This window comes from Pseudophryne corroboree, chromosome 9 (assembly GCF_028390025.1).
Source record: "Pseudophryne corroboree isolate aPseCor3 chromosome 9, aPseCor3.hap2, whole genome shotgun sequence".
NCBI classification, from domain to species: domain Eukaryota; kingdom Metazoa; phylum Chordata; class Amphibia; order Anura; family Myobatrachidae; genus Pseudophryne; species Pseudophryne corroboree.
The window spans coordinates 162,867,920-162,882,126 of NC_086452.1; the positions used below are offsets into that span (position 1 = coordinate 162,867,920).

Below are 14,207 nucleotides of genomic sequence, written 5' to 3' on the forward strand. Positions count from 1 at the left end.
GGTATGCGATCTCTTTCAAGAGACGTCCACCTCGCCAGTTTTGCTCAATGGTTATCCCTTTGGATCCGTTAAAAGCGCAAACTCCTACATTTGGTTGTCTAATCCCTCCTGGATACAAGAGTGATAGTGCCTCTGTCTCAGAGAGGCAGGGGATACTATTCCACGCAGTTTCTAGTTCCGAAGCCGAATGGATCCTCCCAGGCTATACTCAACCTCAAATCTTTGAACAAATTTGTGAGGGTGTCCAAATTCCGTATGGAAACTCTGCTCTCTATTGTACTGGCTTTGGAACCCAAGGACTAAATGGTATCCCTGGACATACAGGATGCTTACCTACACATACCTATTGCCATGTCGCAATATCTATGGTTTGCTATTGGCAACCTTCATTATCAGTTCCAAGCCTTGCCTTTCGGACTGTCCATGGCTTCTCTGACCTTTGAATGTCATGACAGCCCTTCTCTGCCGTCAGGGTATTAGGATCCTGCCGTATCTGGACGACTTGTTGATCCTGGCGAACTCCCCAGAGGTTCTCCTCCGTCATCTGGAACTGACGGTCCAATTCCTACAAGCCCATGAATGGCTCATCAACTGGAAGAAATCCTCACTGGTCCCTGCTCAGAGCATGGTGCACCTGGGGGCATTACTGGACACACACCATTAACGTTTGTTCTTGTCTCCAGAGAAGGTCTTGAAACTTGAGTACAGAATCAGATGCTTCCTCTGTTGCCAAAGAGTGTTGATACACTCAGCGATGCAAGTACTAGGCCTCATGGTGTCTGCTTTTGACATGGTAGAGTACGCTCAATTTCATTCCCGCCCTCTGCAGAGGTTAATCCTTTCCAAGTGGGACAGCCTGCCTCACCGGATCAGGTCTCAAAAGATCTCCTGGACTCCGGAGGTTCGTCGGTCACTGAGTTGGTGGCTACAGGACCAACAATTGAGCAGGGGTCGTCCCTTCTGGATCTCCAACTGGGTCCTCCTAACGACTGATGCCAGTCTGCGGGGTTGGGGTGTGGTGTTGAAGCAACACTCTCTCCAGGGTCGGTTGACCTGGGAGGAATCTTTTCTCCCGATAAACATTCTGGAGTTGCGGGCAGTGTTCAATGCATTGACACTGGCCCAGCCTTTCGTACAAAACATGCCTGTTCAAGCACAATCAGACAACGCCACCACGGTGGCGTACATAAATCATCAAGGCGGCACTCTATGACGCGTGGCAGTGTACATTCCGGGGGTTCTCAACTGGGAAGCGGACTTCCTCAGTCGTCGGGACATACACGCCGGGTAGTGGTCTTAACCGGGGGTCTTCCAACTCCTTGTGTACAAGTGGGGTCTTCCAGATGTAGACCTGATGGTGTCTCGACACAATCACAAGGTTCCGGTTTTCGGAGTAAGAACAAGGGATCCTAAAGCAGCGTTCGTGGACGCACTGGCAATTCCATGGAACTTTTGGCTGCCATACGTGTTCCCTCCAGTGTCACTCCTGCCCAGGGTACTACGGAAGTTCAACAAGCAAGAAGGAGGAATACTGCTTCTAGTCGCTCCAGTGTGGCCCAGACGGCATTGGTTCTCAGACCTGCAGGGTCTCTCAATCGAGCGTCCTCTTCTACTTCCTCAACGCCCAGACCTCCTCGTTCAGGGCCCTTGTGTTGACCAGGACCTGGCAAGACTGGCTTTGACGGCGTGGCTCTTATTACTCCTGAGGGCCAAAGGATTTTCTGAGGCAGTTATTCAAACTATGTTGAAGGCCCGCAAACCGGCTTCTGCACAGATTTATTATAGTGTCTGGAATTCTTACTTCACCTGGTGTGCTGCTAAGAATTACGATGCATACAAGTTTAGTACTTCCAGACTTCTGGCTTTTTTGCAACAAGGCCTGGATTTTAGACCTCGCCTGGCCTCCCTCAAGGCTCACATTTCTGCCTTGTCAGGGTGGTTTCAGCGAAAAATTGTATCTATTCCTGACGTTCATACATTCACTCAGGGAGTACTCTGGGTTCAGCCTCCCTATGTCCCTCCTGTGGCTCCATGGTATCTGTGTTGTTTTGAATGCCCTACAAGAGTCTCCATTTGAACATCTTGAGTCTGTGGACCTTAAATGCCTTACAATATTATAAATAACAGAAAAGTGCCCCGGCGCCTAAATAGATATGCTGCAAACAGTCTGGTCTGAAGGTATCCCCAATACCATAGATTAAACACGTGTATATATAGAAAATTAGACCATATGTGGTGCGCTTATCAGCTAACAGATATGCAAATTGTACTTCCCTTATTAGTAAATCTTATGTCGTAGGGTGTATAAGTGCTTCAGAGAAACGAATTCACATGTGGGCATAAAAAGAGATAATACCGCATATAGTGTAGTAGGTTAAAATGATAACAAATTTTATATAATCAAGCGATAAAATTTGCTAACAAGGCTGATTTAACATGCACAATTTCAAATGGTATCAGGTGGAGGTTTACCAAAAATCTGGTATAATGGAAGCCTTTTAACGGTGTCTTTAAGATGTTAATTGCTGATGTAAAACTTGCACAACAGACATCTCAGTGCGTAAGAAATAGATGGAGGTTTACCAGATTATCATGAGGTATGTGCCTTTAAGATGTAAAGATGAGGAGATGCCGGCTCCGGAACCTGTCTCCAAAAGTCCACACAACTCCATCCGTCTAGGTAAATCTCCTTCCAACGATTGTTCTCCTGTCATACAGTTCCGACGCGTTTCGGGATCTCTCCCTTCCTCAAGGCTGCATAACAGGAATTGAGCCAGAATGAGCTATTTATACCTTCTCCAGCGATGCAGAAAAAGTAGACAAGCCAGCACTCATGTGTAGATGAAAGAAAAGCAGGATTTATTCCTTAACAAAACGGCATGGTGAAGTACAGCAAATACAGCCCGACAGCTGTTTCAACCGACTGGTCTAGCCCCTGAGGAAGACCAGTCGGTTGAAACAGCTGTCGGGCTGTGTTTGCTGTATTTGCTGTACTTCACCATGCCGTTTGGTTAAGGAATAAATTCTGCTTTTCTTTCATCTACACATGAGTGCTGGCTTGTCTACTTTTTCTGCATCGCTGGAGAAGGTATAAATAGCTCATTCTGGCTCAATTCCTGTCATGCAGCCTTGAGGAAGGGAGAGATCCCGAAACGCGTCGGCACTGTATGACAGGAGAACAATCGTTGGAAGGAGATTTACCTAGACCAGAGGTTCTCAAACTCTGTCCTCGGGGGCCCACACAGTGCATGTTTTGCAGGTAACCCAGCAGGTGCACAGGTGTATTAATTACTCACTGACACATTTTGAAAGGTCCACAGGTGGAGCTAATTATTTCACTTGGAATTCTGTGAGGAGACCTGCAAAACATGCACTGTGTGGGCCCCCGAGGACGAGTTTGAGAACCTTTGACCTAGACGGACGGAGTTGTGTGGACTTTTGGAGACAGGTTCCGGAGCCGGCATCTCCTCATCTTTACATCTTAAAGGCACATACCTCATGATAATCTGGTAAACCTCCATCTATTTCTTACGCACTGAGATGTCTGTTTTGCAAGTTTTACATCAGCAATTAACATCTTAAAGACACCGTTACAAGGCTTCCATTATACCAGATTTTTGGTAAACCTCCACCTGATACCATTTGAAATTGTGCATGTTAAATCAGCCTTGTTGGCAAATTTTATCGCTTGATTATATAAAATTTGTTATAATTTTAACCTACTACACTATATGCGGTATTATCTCTTTTTATGCCCACATGTGGATTCCATTTCTCTGAAGCACTTATACACCCTACGACAGAAGATTTACTAATAAGGGAAGTACCATTTGCATATCTGTTAGCTGATAAGCGCACCACATCTGGTCTTAAATGCCTTCCGCTTAAGGTCATTTTTCTGATGGCTATTGCCGCTGCTAGGAGGGTGTCAGACTTGGGCGCTGTGTCCTGTTGTCCACTCTTTCTGATTTTTCACCGTGACCGGGTAGTTCTTAGAATGCGCCCTGGTTATCAACCTAAGGTGGTGTCTTTCCACCTTAACCAAAAGATTGTGGTTCCAGCCTTTATCTTTCCTAGTTTATCCTCCAAAAAGTGGTCTTTGGATGTGGTACGGGCTCTCCGTATATGATCAGATTCTCTCTTTGTACTTTTTGGTTTTCACAAATGTGGCTGGCCTGCGAATAAGCAGCCCTTGGCTTAGAATGGTGATTGCACAAGTTTATGCGCATGCTGGACTCCCAGCTCCTGCTGCTATCAAGGCCCATTCTACTCGGTCTGTTGGACTTTCTTGGGCGGCCCGCCGTGAGATGTCTGCTGAACAATTGTGCAAGGCGGCTACGTAGTCCTCAGTGAACACGTTCATCAGGTTCTATGCCTTTGATACGTCCACTTCCCAGGATCCTTCCTTTAGACACCGCGTTCTTGTGCCCGCTACAGTGCGTCCCCTCCCATGAGGAACTGCTTTAGGACATCACTGATGTTATTCCCTGTGGAATACCAGTGTACCTTGCTGCAGAAAAGGAGATTTATGGTAAGACTTACCATTGTTTAATCTTTCTGCGAGGTACACTGGTTTACACAGGGTGCCCACCTTGACGCACTTAGCTACTTTGGGTTTGTATGGCATTAGCTGCTAGTCCCTTCTCCTGTCGTGAGAATGTGGGTCTATGTGACTAACATCTACTGTCTCTCTTACCTGCTACTTCATTGGACTGGTTAACAAAACTGAGCTCCAGTGCCTGGAAGCGGTGCAGTGCATCCTGGGAACAGTCAATGCTTTAGCCTGTTGGTGCCTCGGATCTAGAGCCAACTCTACACCCCGATGTTTTTTTTTTTTTTTTTTTTGTATAATCCATTTTTTTAAGTGTTTTAAAAGACATAAACAAAGAAAGGAAAACACCTATGCAGTTACAAATACAGAAACACCAACACAAACAAAACTGACAAACACAAATCAAATTGTACAGATATCAAAAGGAGAGGTAGCAACCCTGCAGAAGCGAATGGAAGCGTCAGAGGTAATATATACCAAATATGTAGGTAGATAGAGTTTAACATCTGAGGAGCAGGGTATACTCCAAAGAAATATCGCAGGGAAATTACACCCCGATGTTATTCCCTGTGGACACCAGTGTACAATGGTGAGTCTTACCATAAATCTCCTTTTATTCTCTGACCAAATCTAGCAGAAGAGTGCAGAGTCCACCTGGTGAGGTATTAAATTGCTGCCCTTCTTGCCCTGGCATTGTACATCTCCCAACGTGGTTATTGTTATATTGTGGATACTGTAAATGTGATACTTTGTCTAACTACCTGCATTATTCTCAGAAGTAATTGGTATACAGAGCTTGTGCAAGATATCAACTTTTTGTGCTAAACTAGTTCCTTAAATTAGAAATTCTTTCTTCTGTGATAAGCAAAATCTGTAGTTTGTTGATCATTTGCTTAGCACAAAGATTTTTGCAAGAAACTTAAAATCATTAACTTTCATTATTGGTTGCGCATCCAAAGTAATGAACATAAAAGGCACTGAATAAAATGTTTTGTCTAACAGCTGTTTGGTGGTGTGTTTTACCACCTTTTCTTCCAGCCTTCATCAGCAACCTTAATTTAGTACTGTGCCTTTTTACAGTCTTGTGGGTAAAACACTTTAATTACCACTTTGTCAACTAGACTTTTATTTATTTTCATGAACCTTGAAAGCTTGTATACTACTTACTGGAGAGAGAAGATTACTTTTAAAATGTGGGAATATGAATGGGGCTTACATAGTCATACATTTGGTATCTGCAACGCATGTAAAGAATACTTACATATACTTATATCTTGTGGTCATGTATTAATGTTTCAAAATATTAGGTATTAGGTAATGCATAAATGTGTATTTTTGGGAGAGACCTGGATTTTAGATTTCTTTTGACTGTTAGGTTTGTCTGCGAAGCATAAGACCTGTGTGAATTGCAATACAACGTTTTCAAGTGCTGTTAGCCTGTCTAACCATATGCGAGCTTATTCCCGGAAGAAGACTGCTGGACTGTTGACTGGAACAGGTATGCATTTTCATAGCAAGACACTTAATCATTTTTCTTAAGGCACAGCACTTGAACTGCAACTCTAGCCACCACTAAAACACCATTACTATCTGGCAGCAATATGCCATTACTAAACATGACAGCTGTACCCTATAAAATGTCTACTTGCTGATTCACCATGCACGGACAATTTTATCAAATGTTTAGCAATGTGCTGTGCTTGTCAGTCTGGGAACGTTAGTCCTGGGAGATCCTGCGTGAAATACATTTTTATTCATATGTGATTGGCAGATTAGGTTCTAGAATTTCCGTAAATATGTGCAATCAGCTGGCATGTTTTGAAATCCTAAATCTTCCCAGTGTGTGTTATACCTCTAGATCAGTAGTAGGACATTTTAAGAATGCATCAGTAAAGCCGTTAAATCAAAGTATTCACTAAGCTGAACCACTAGTTGCAAAGCTAATCAAAAATGTAATTTGGTGCCAGACAAAAAACAGGTCAACAGCCTCTGCCATATATTGAGTCACAACCTTGTTTTTGTGTTTTTATTTATTTTTTATTTTTAATACAAAAGTTCTTTGGGATTTAATTTGAGTGCTCTCAAGTGATAGCCTGCAGTATGCTGCTGCTGTGACTTTAGAACACAGTATATTGCAATGATTCTTTAATAGTGTCTGCTATTTTATCCTGTAGTTTTATCTTTTAGTGTTTCATAAATATATTCATAGCTCACACAGTCATTGAACTTGCAAGATTTATTACTTTCATGTATAAAATGTTCATGTTTTGTATCTGCAAACACTAGGCTGTTACACAGTATAAATAGGCAGGTAACGCCATTCTAATGTTGTGTCTTTGTGTACTAGTATTAGATTGCAAGCAAAAGAAGTCAAGATCGAGGTCTGGAAGTAAGAAGAAAGTCCTGCAGTTACCACATAGTGCGGATGAAGTTTACATTTTGCGATGCAGGTATAGTATAATATCCTAATGTGAAATCCGTTTCTTTTAGAACGCCCTCTTAGTTTGTCCTAAATGAATACTTGCAAAGAAACTGGTATTAAGTCTACTGACCGTTACTAATGCAAAAGATGAAATACATACTAATTACCGGTGGGTGGGGTGCCTGCTGTCAAGAGACCAATAGCGGCATCCTGGCCGCCAGTATGCCGGGAGCGTGGCGATCGCTAGAAATCCCCTTGCGGCCTTTCTGCGCTAGTCACGCTGCGGGCATGTCATGTACACCCACAGAGGGAGAATAGCCTGGCTCGTCGGTATTCCGGCGCCGGCAATTCACCGCCTGTCGGGATTCCGGCATCTGCATTGTGATCTCCTGATTGCCTCCCCAAAAGTTAATTGAGAATACATTATGCAAGTAAACTAATACGCTGATCTGACTAGTAACAAACTAAATTCATGAGATTATCAATGAGAATATATTTCTGCAGCATGATTACTGCTACTCATAGACCAAGATTTAGGGGGGGGGGGGGGGGGTCACTTCGTTTTTATTAGCACACTGCCATGGCACCTTTTATGGCTCTGCTTTTCACTGTTAATGATAGCTAGTGAAATATAAAGTTTTAGGGAGGTTATGTCTAATCGTGCATGAATAATTTATCAGTTATTTGCTTTTGCAGAGCTCTAGTTATTGGTGTATCTAGAATGGGTGTATATAATTATACTTACCATTATACTTACTCCTCTTGACTAATGTGATGGCTATTTTGCCAGTGAATCATGCATACACACTACATATGTTCCTGGGGAAAAAAGTGCCAGCGCCATTTTCCTGAAGACCTGTGCATGCACGGTAGCACTGAAGCCGCTTACAGAGAGAAGGCGGGCCACTCAAGAAGCCTGCATTCGGGCCCCTTCCTCTCTCCATCCGCCTCTGGCTCTAGTAACACTTCTCTGTTTGTATTGCAATTGACGTTATCACTCGTTTTCCACCAAGATATCTCCTGGCAGCTGTACCCCCAAAATTGCTTAAGTATTATATTTTTAATATATTTGCTTTTAGATAAAATGTTTTAATGCAGCTATATGTTTAAGCAATAAATGTGCTATAAACGAGCTTAAAAAAACCCAACTCAACAAGAATAAAATAAATCGTACTTATATATTTTTCCCATAATACAATATATGTAAAATGTTCAATAAAACTGTAATCCACTTACGCTTTTCTTTACAGGGATACACTTTTCTCTAACGTCCTAGTGGATGCTGGGGACTCCGTCAGGACCAGGGGGAATAGCGGGCTCCGCAGGAGACAGGGCACATCTAAAAAAAAGCTTTTAGGTCACATGGTGTGTACTGGCTCCTCCCCCTATGACCCTCCTCCAAGCCTCAGTTAGGTTTTTGTGCCCGTCCGAGAAGGGTGCAATCTAGGTGGCTCTCTTAAAGAGCTGTTTAGAAAAGTTTTTTTTTAGGTTTCATTCAGTGATTCCTGCTGGCAACAGGATCACTGCAACGAGGGACTTAGGGGAGAGATCTCCAACTCACCTGCGTGCAGGATGGATTGGGATCTTAGGCTACTGGACACTGAGCTCCAGAGGGAGTCGGAACACAGGTCAGCCTGGGGTTCGTCCCGGAGCCGCGCCGCCGATCCCCCTTACAGACGCTGAAGAAGACGGCAGAACGGAGGTCCGGAAACAGGCGGCAGAAGACTTCACAGTCTTCATGAAGGTAGCGCACAGCACTGCAGCTGTGCGCCATTGTTGTCACACGGCTCACTGACCTAGTCACGGAGGGTGCAGGGCGCTGCTGGGGGCGCCCTGGGCAGCAATATAAGTACCTTATTGGCAAAATAAATACATCACATATAGCCATTAAGGCTATATGTATGTATTTTAACCCAGGCCAGTTCTTAAAAACCGGGAGAAAAAGCCCGCCGAAAAGGGGGCGGAGCTTATTCTCCTCAGCACACAGCGCCATTTTCCCTCACAGGCTGAGGGGAAGGCTCCCATGCTCTCCCCTGCACTGCACTACAGAAACAGGGTTAAAACAGAGAGGGGGGGCACTGATTTGGCGATATAAATATATATTAAATGCTATAAGGGAGGAACACTTTTATAAAGGTTGTCCCTGTATAATTATAGCATTTTGGTGTGTGCTGGCAAACTCTCCCTCTGTCTCCCCAAAGGGCTAGTGGGTCCTGTCCTCTATCAGAGCATTCCCTGTGTGTGTGCTGTATGTCGGTACGTGTGTGTCGACATGTATGAGGAAAATGTTGGTGAGGAGGCGGAGCAAATTGCCTGTAATGGTGATGTCACTCTCTAGGGAGTCGACACCGGAATGGATGGCTTACTTGTGGAAGTACGTGATCATGTCAACACGCTGCGAGCCGGTTGACGACATGAGACGACCGGCAAACAAATTAGTACCTGTCCAGGCGTCTCAGACACCGTCAGGGGCTTGTAAAAACGCCCATTTACCTCACGGACACTGACTCCAGTGTCGACGGTGAAGAAACAAACGTATTTTCCTTTAGGGCCACACGTTACATGTTAAGGGCATGAAGGAGGTGTTACATATTTCTGATACTACAAGTACCACAAATAAGGGTATTTTGTAGGGTGTGAATAAACTACTTGTAGTTTTGCCTGAATCAGATAAATTAAATGAAGTGTGTGATGATACGTGGGGTTCCTCCGATAGAAAGTTATGGGCGGTATACCCTTTCCCGCCAGAAGTAAGGGCGAGTTGGGAAACACACCTTAGGGTGGATAAGGCGCTCACACGCTTATAAAAACAAGTGGCGTTACCGTCTCCAGATACGGCCGCCCTCAAGGAGCCAGCTGATAGGAAGCTGAAAAATAGCCTAAGAAGTATATACACACATACTGGTGTTATACTACGACCAGCAATCGCCTCAGACTGGATGTGCAGCGTTGAGGGGGCTTGGTCGGATTTCCTGACTGAAAATTTTGATACCCTTGACAGGGACAAGATTTTATTGTCTATAGAGCATTTTAAGGATGCATTTCTATATATGCGTGATGCGCAGAGGGATATTTGCATTCTGGCATCAAGAGTAAATGTGATGTCCATATCTGCCAGACGAAGACACGACAGTGGTCAGGTGAGGCAGATTCCAGACGGCACATGGAAGTATTGCCGTATAAAGGGGCGGTCCATCGGACCTGGTGGCCATGGCAACAGCTGAAAAATCCACCTTTTGTTCCCCGAGTCACATCTCAGCAGAAAAGGACACAGTCTTTTCAGTCTCAGTCCTTTCGTCCCCATACGGGCAGGCGGGCAAAGGCCAGTCATATCTGCCCAGGGGTAGAGGAACGGGAAGAAGACTGCAGCAAGCAGCCCATTCCCAGGAACAGAAGCCCTTCAGAGCTTCTGCCAAGTCCGCAGCATGACGCTGGGGCAGTCCAAGCGGACTCAGGTGCGGTAGGGGGTCATCTCAAGAGTTTCAGCACGCAGTGGGCTCACTCGCAAGGGGACTCCTGGATCCTACATGTAGTATCCCAGGTGTACATTGGAAATTCGAGACGTCTCCTCCTCACAAGTTCCGGAAGTCTGTTTTACCAACGTCTACCTCCGACAGGGAGGCAGTATTGGAAACAATTCACAGGCTGTATTCCCAGCAGGTGATAATCAAAGTACCCCTCCTACAACAAGGGAGGGGGTATTATTCCACACTATATTGTGGTACTGAAGCCAAACGGCTCGGTGAGATCTGAAATATTTGAACACTTACATACAAGCGTCAAATCAAGATGGAGTCACTCAGAGCAGTGATAGCGAACCAGGAAGAAGGGGACGAGATGGTGTCACTGGATATCAGGGACATTTACCTACATGTCCAAATTTGCCCTTCTCACCAAGGGTACTTCAGGTTCGTGGTACAGAACTGTCACTATCAGTTCAGACGCTGCCGTTTGGATTGTCCACGGCGCCCCGGGTCTTTACCAAGGTAATGGCCGAAATGATGATTCTTCTTAAAAGAAACTTGGACGCTTTCCTGATAAGGGCAAGGTCCAGAGAACAGTTGGAGGTCGGAGTAGCACTATCTTTAATAGTTCTACGACAGCACGAGTGGATTCTAAATATTCCAAAATCGGAGCTTTTCCGAGGACACGTCTACTGTTCCTAGGGATGATTCTGGACACAGTCCAGAAAAAGGTGTTTCTCCCAGAGGAGAAAGCCAGGGAGTTATCCGAGCTAATCGGGATCCTCCTAAAACCAGGAAAAGTGTCAGTGCATCATTGCACAAGAGTCCTGGTAAAAATGGTGGCTTATTACGAAGCAATTCCATTCGGCAGATTTCACGCAAGAACTCTTCAGTGGGATCTGCTGGACAAATGGTCCGGATCGCATCTTCAGATGCATCAGCGGATAACCCTATATCCAAGGACAAGGGTGTCTCTCCTGTGGTGATTACAGAGTGCTCATCTTCTAGAGGGCCACAGATTCAGCATTCAGGATTGGATGCTGGTGACCACGGAGGCCAGCCTGAGAGGCTGGGGAGCAGTCACACAGGGAAAAAATTTCCAGGAAAGTGTGATCAAGTCTGGAGAATTCTCTCCACATAGATGGAGCTAAGAGCAAAATTATAAGGCTCTAAACTTAGCAAGACCTCTGCTTCAAGGTCAGCCGGTATTGATCCAGTGGGATAACATCACGGCAGTCGCCCACGTAAACAGAAAGGGCGACACAAGAAGCTGGAGGGCAGTGAAAAAACTGCAAGGATTTTTCGCTAGGCGGAAAATCATGTGATAGCACTGTCAGCAGTGTTCTCTCCGGGAGTGGACGACTGGGAAGCAGACTTCCTCAGCAGGCATGACCTCCACCTGGGAGAGTGGGAACTTCATAGGGAAGTTTTTCCGCATGATTGTGAGCCATTGGCAAAGACCAAAGGTGGAAATGATGGCGTCCCGCCCGAACAAAAAACGGGACAGGTATTGCGCCAGGTCATGAGACCTTCAGGCGATAGCTGTGGATGTCCTGGTAACACCGTGGGTGTAACAGTCGGTGTATGTGTTCCATCCTCTGCTTCTCATAACCAAGGTATTGAGAATTATAAGACATAGAGGAGTATGAACTATACTCGTGACTCCGGATTGGCCAAGAGGGACTTGGTACCCGGAACTTCAAGAGATGCTCACAGAGGACTAAGGGCCTGGGGAGCTAAGACGGGACTTGCTTCAGCAGGTACCATGTCTATTCCAAGACTTACCGCAGCTGCGTTTGACGGCATGGCGGTTAAATGCCGGATCCTGAAGGAAAAAGGCATTCCATAAGAGGTCATACCTACCCTGGTCAAAGCCAGGAAGGAGGTGACCGCACAACGTCATCACCACATGTGGTGAAAATATGTTGCGTGGGTGAGGCCAGGAAGGCCCCACGAAGAAAATTCAACTAGGTCGAATTCTACACTTCCTGAAAACAGGAGTGTTTTGAGCCTAAAATTGGGGTTCTTTAAGGTTTTAAGTTTCGGCCCTGTAGAATTTCTTCCGAAAAGAATTGACTTCAGTTCCTGAAGTCCAGATTGTCAAGGGAGTATTGCATATACACCCCTTTTTGTGCCTCTAGTGGCACCGTGGGATCTCAACATAGTGTAGGGATTCCTTAAAATCATATTGGTTTGAACCGCTCAAATCTGTGGATTTGAAATATATCACATGGAAAGTGAACATGCTGTTGACCAATATCTCACATGGACAGTGACCATGCTGTTGGTCCTGGCCTCGGCCAGGCGATTGTCAGAATGGGCGGCTTTGTCTTACAAAAGCCCATATTTAAATTTCCATTCGGACAGGGCAGAACTGGGACTCGTCTCCAGTTTTCTTCCTAAGGGGGTGTCAGGTTTTTCACCTGAAACAACCTATTATGGTGCCTGCGGCTTCTAGGGACTTGGAGGACTCCAGGTTAATAGACGTTGTCAGGACCCTAAATATATATATATATATATATATATATATATATATATATATATATATATATATATATATATATATATATATATATATATATATATATATATATATATATATATATATAGTTTAGGACGGCTGGAGTCAGAAAGTCTGACTTGCTGTTTATATTGTATGCACCCAACAAGATGGGTGCTCCTGCGTCTAAACAGACGATTGCACGTTGGATCTGTAGCACAATCCAACTTGCACATTCTGTGGCAGGCGTGCCACAGCCTAAATCTGTAAAGGCCCACTCCACTAGGAAAGTGGGCGCATCTTGGGCGGCTGCCCGAGGGGTCTCGGCATTACAACTTTGCCGAGCAGCTACGTGGTCAGGGGAGAACACGTTTGTAAAATTTTACAAATTTGATACTCTGGCTAAGGAGGACCTGGAGTTCTCTCATTCGGTGCTGCAGAGTCATCCGCACTCTCCCGCCCGTTTGGGAGCTTTGGTATAATCCCCATGGTCCTGACGGAGTCCCCAGCATCCACTAGGACGTTAGAGAAAATAAGAATTTACTTACCGATAATTCTATTTCTCGTAGTCCGTAGTGGATGCTGGGCGCCCATCCCAAGTGCGGATTGTCTGCAATGCTTGTACATAGTTATTGTTACAAAAATCGGGTTATTCTTGTTGTGAGCCATCTTTTCAGAGGCTACTTCATTTTGTTATCATACTGTTAACTGGGTTCAGATCACAAGTGGTACGGTGTGATTGGTGTGGCTGGTATGAGTCTTACCCGGGATTCAAGATCCTTCCTTATTGTGTACGCTCGTCCGGGCACAGTACCTAACTGAGGCTTGGAGGAGGGTCATAGGGGGAGGAGCCAGTACACACCATGTGACCTAAAAGCTTTTTTTTAGATGTGCCCTGTCTCCTGCGGAGCCCGCTATTCCCCATGGTCCTGACGGAGTCCCCAGCATCCACTACGGACTACGAGAAATAGAATTATCGGTAAGTAAATTCTTATTTTCCATTTTGTTATCAGGCTCATACTGTGATGCATGGTGGTTAGAGATCCCTATTACACTGCTTTTCCCTATGGGGTTATCCAATTACCGTGGCTAATTGACTCACCAGGGACTATCCTATTAGGTTTTGGCTTTTCACGGACACTATGGGTGGTATTCAAATGATATATCACGCCCAGTCTCCTTTCTTAAATCCCTGTTATTGTGCATATCCGCCCATAGTAATCAGGTTTTGGCTGCGTAATGGGTTGGGTGCCTCGCTACCCCGGGGGT

The 14,207-nt window shown here is 45.1% G+C and overlaps 1 protein-coding gene across 11 annotated transcripts in view; it reads left to right on the forward strand.

The window, feature by feature from the left end:
* ZNF644 (zinc finger protein 644) overlaps positions 1-14,207 on the forward strand; it is a 212,403-nt gene that overhangs the window by 148,324 nt on the left and 49,872 nt on the right. For 10 of the 11 annotated variants that reach the window (XM_063939922.1, XM_063939921.1, XM_063939928.1 and 7 more), the window contains 2 exons: positions 5,928-6,050; positions 6,900-7,002. In XM_063939922.1, coding sequence (XP_063795992.1) covers positions 5,928-6,050; positions 6,900-7,002 — 226 coding nt within the window. The remainder of the gene's footprint in view (positions 1-5,927; positions 6,051-6,899; positions 7,003-14,207) is intronic. The other variant, XM_063939931.1, reaches the window with a different exon arrangement.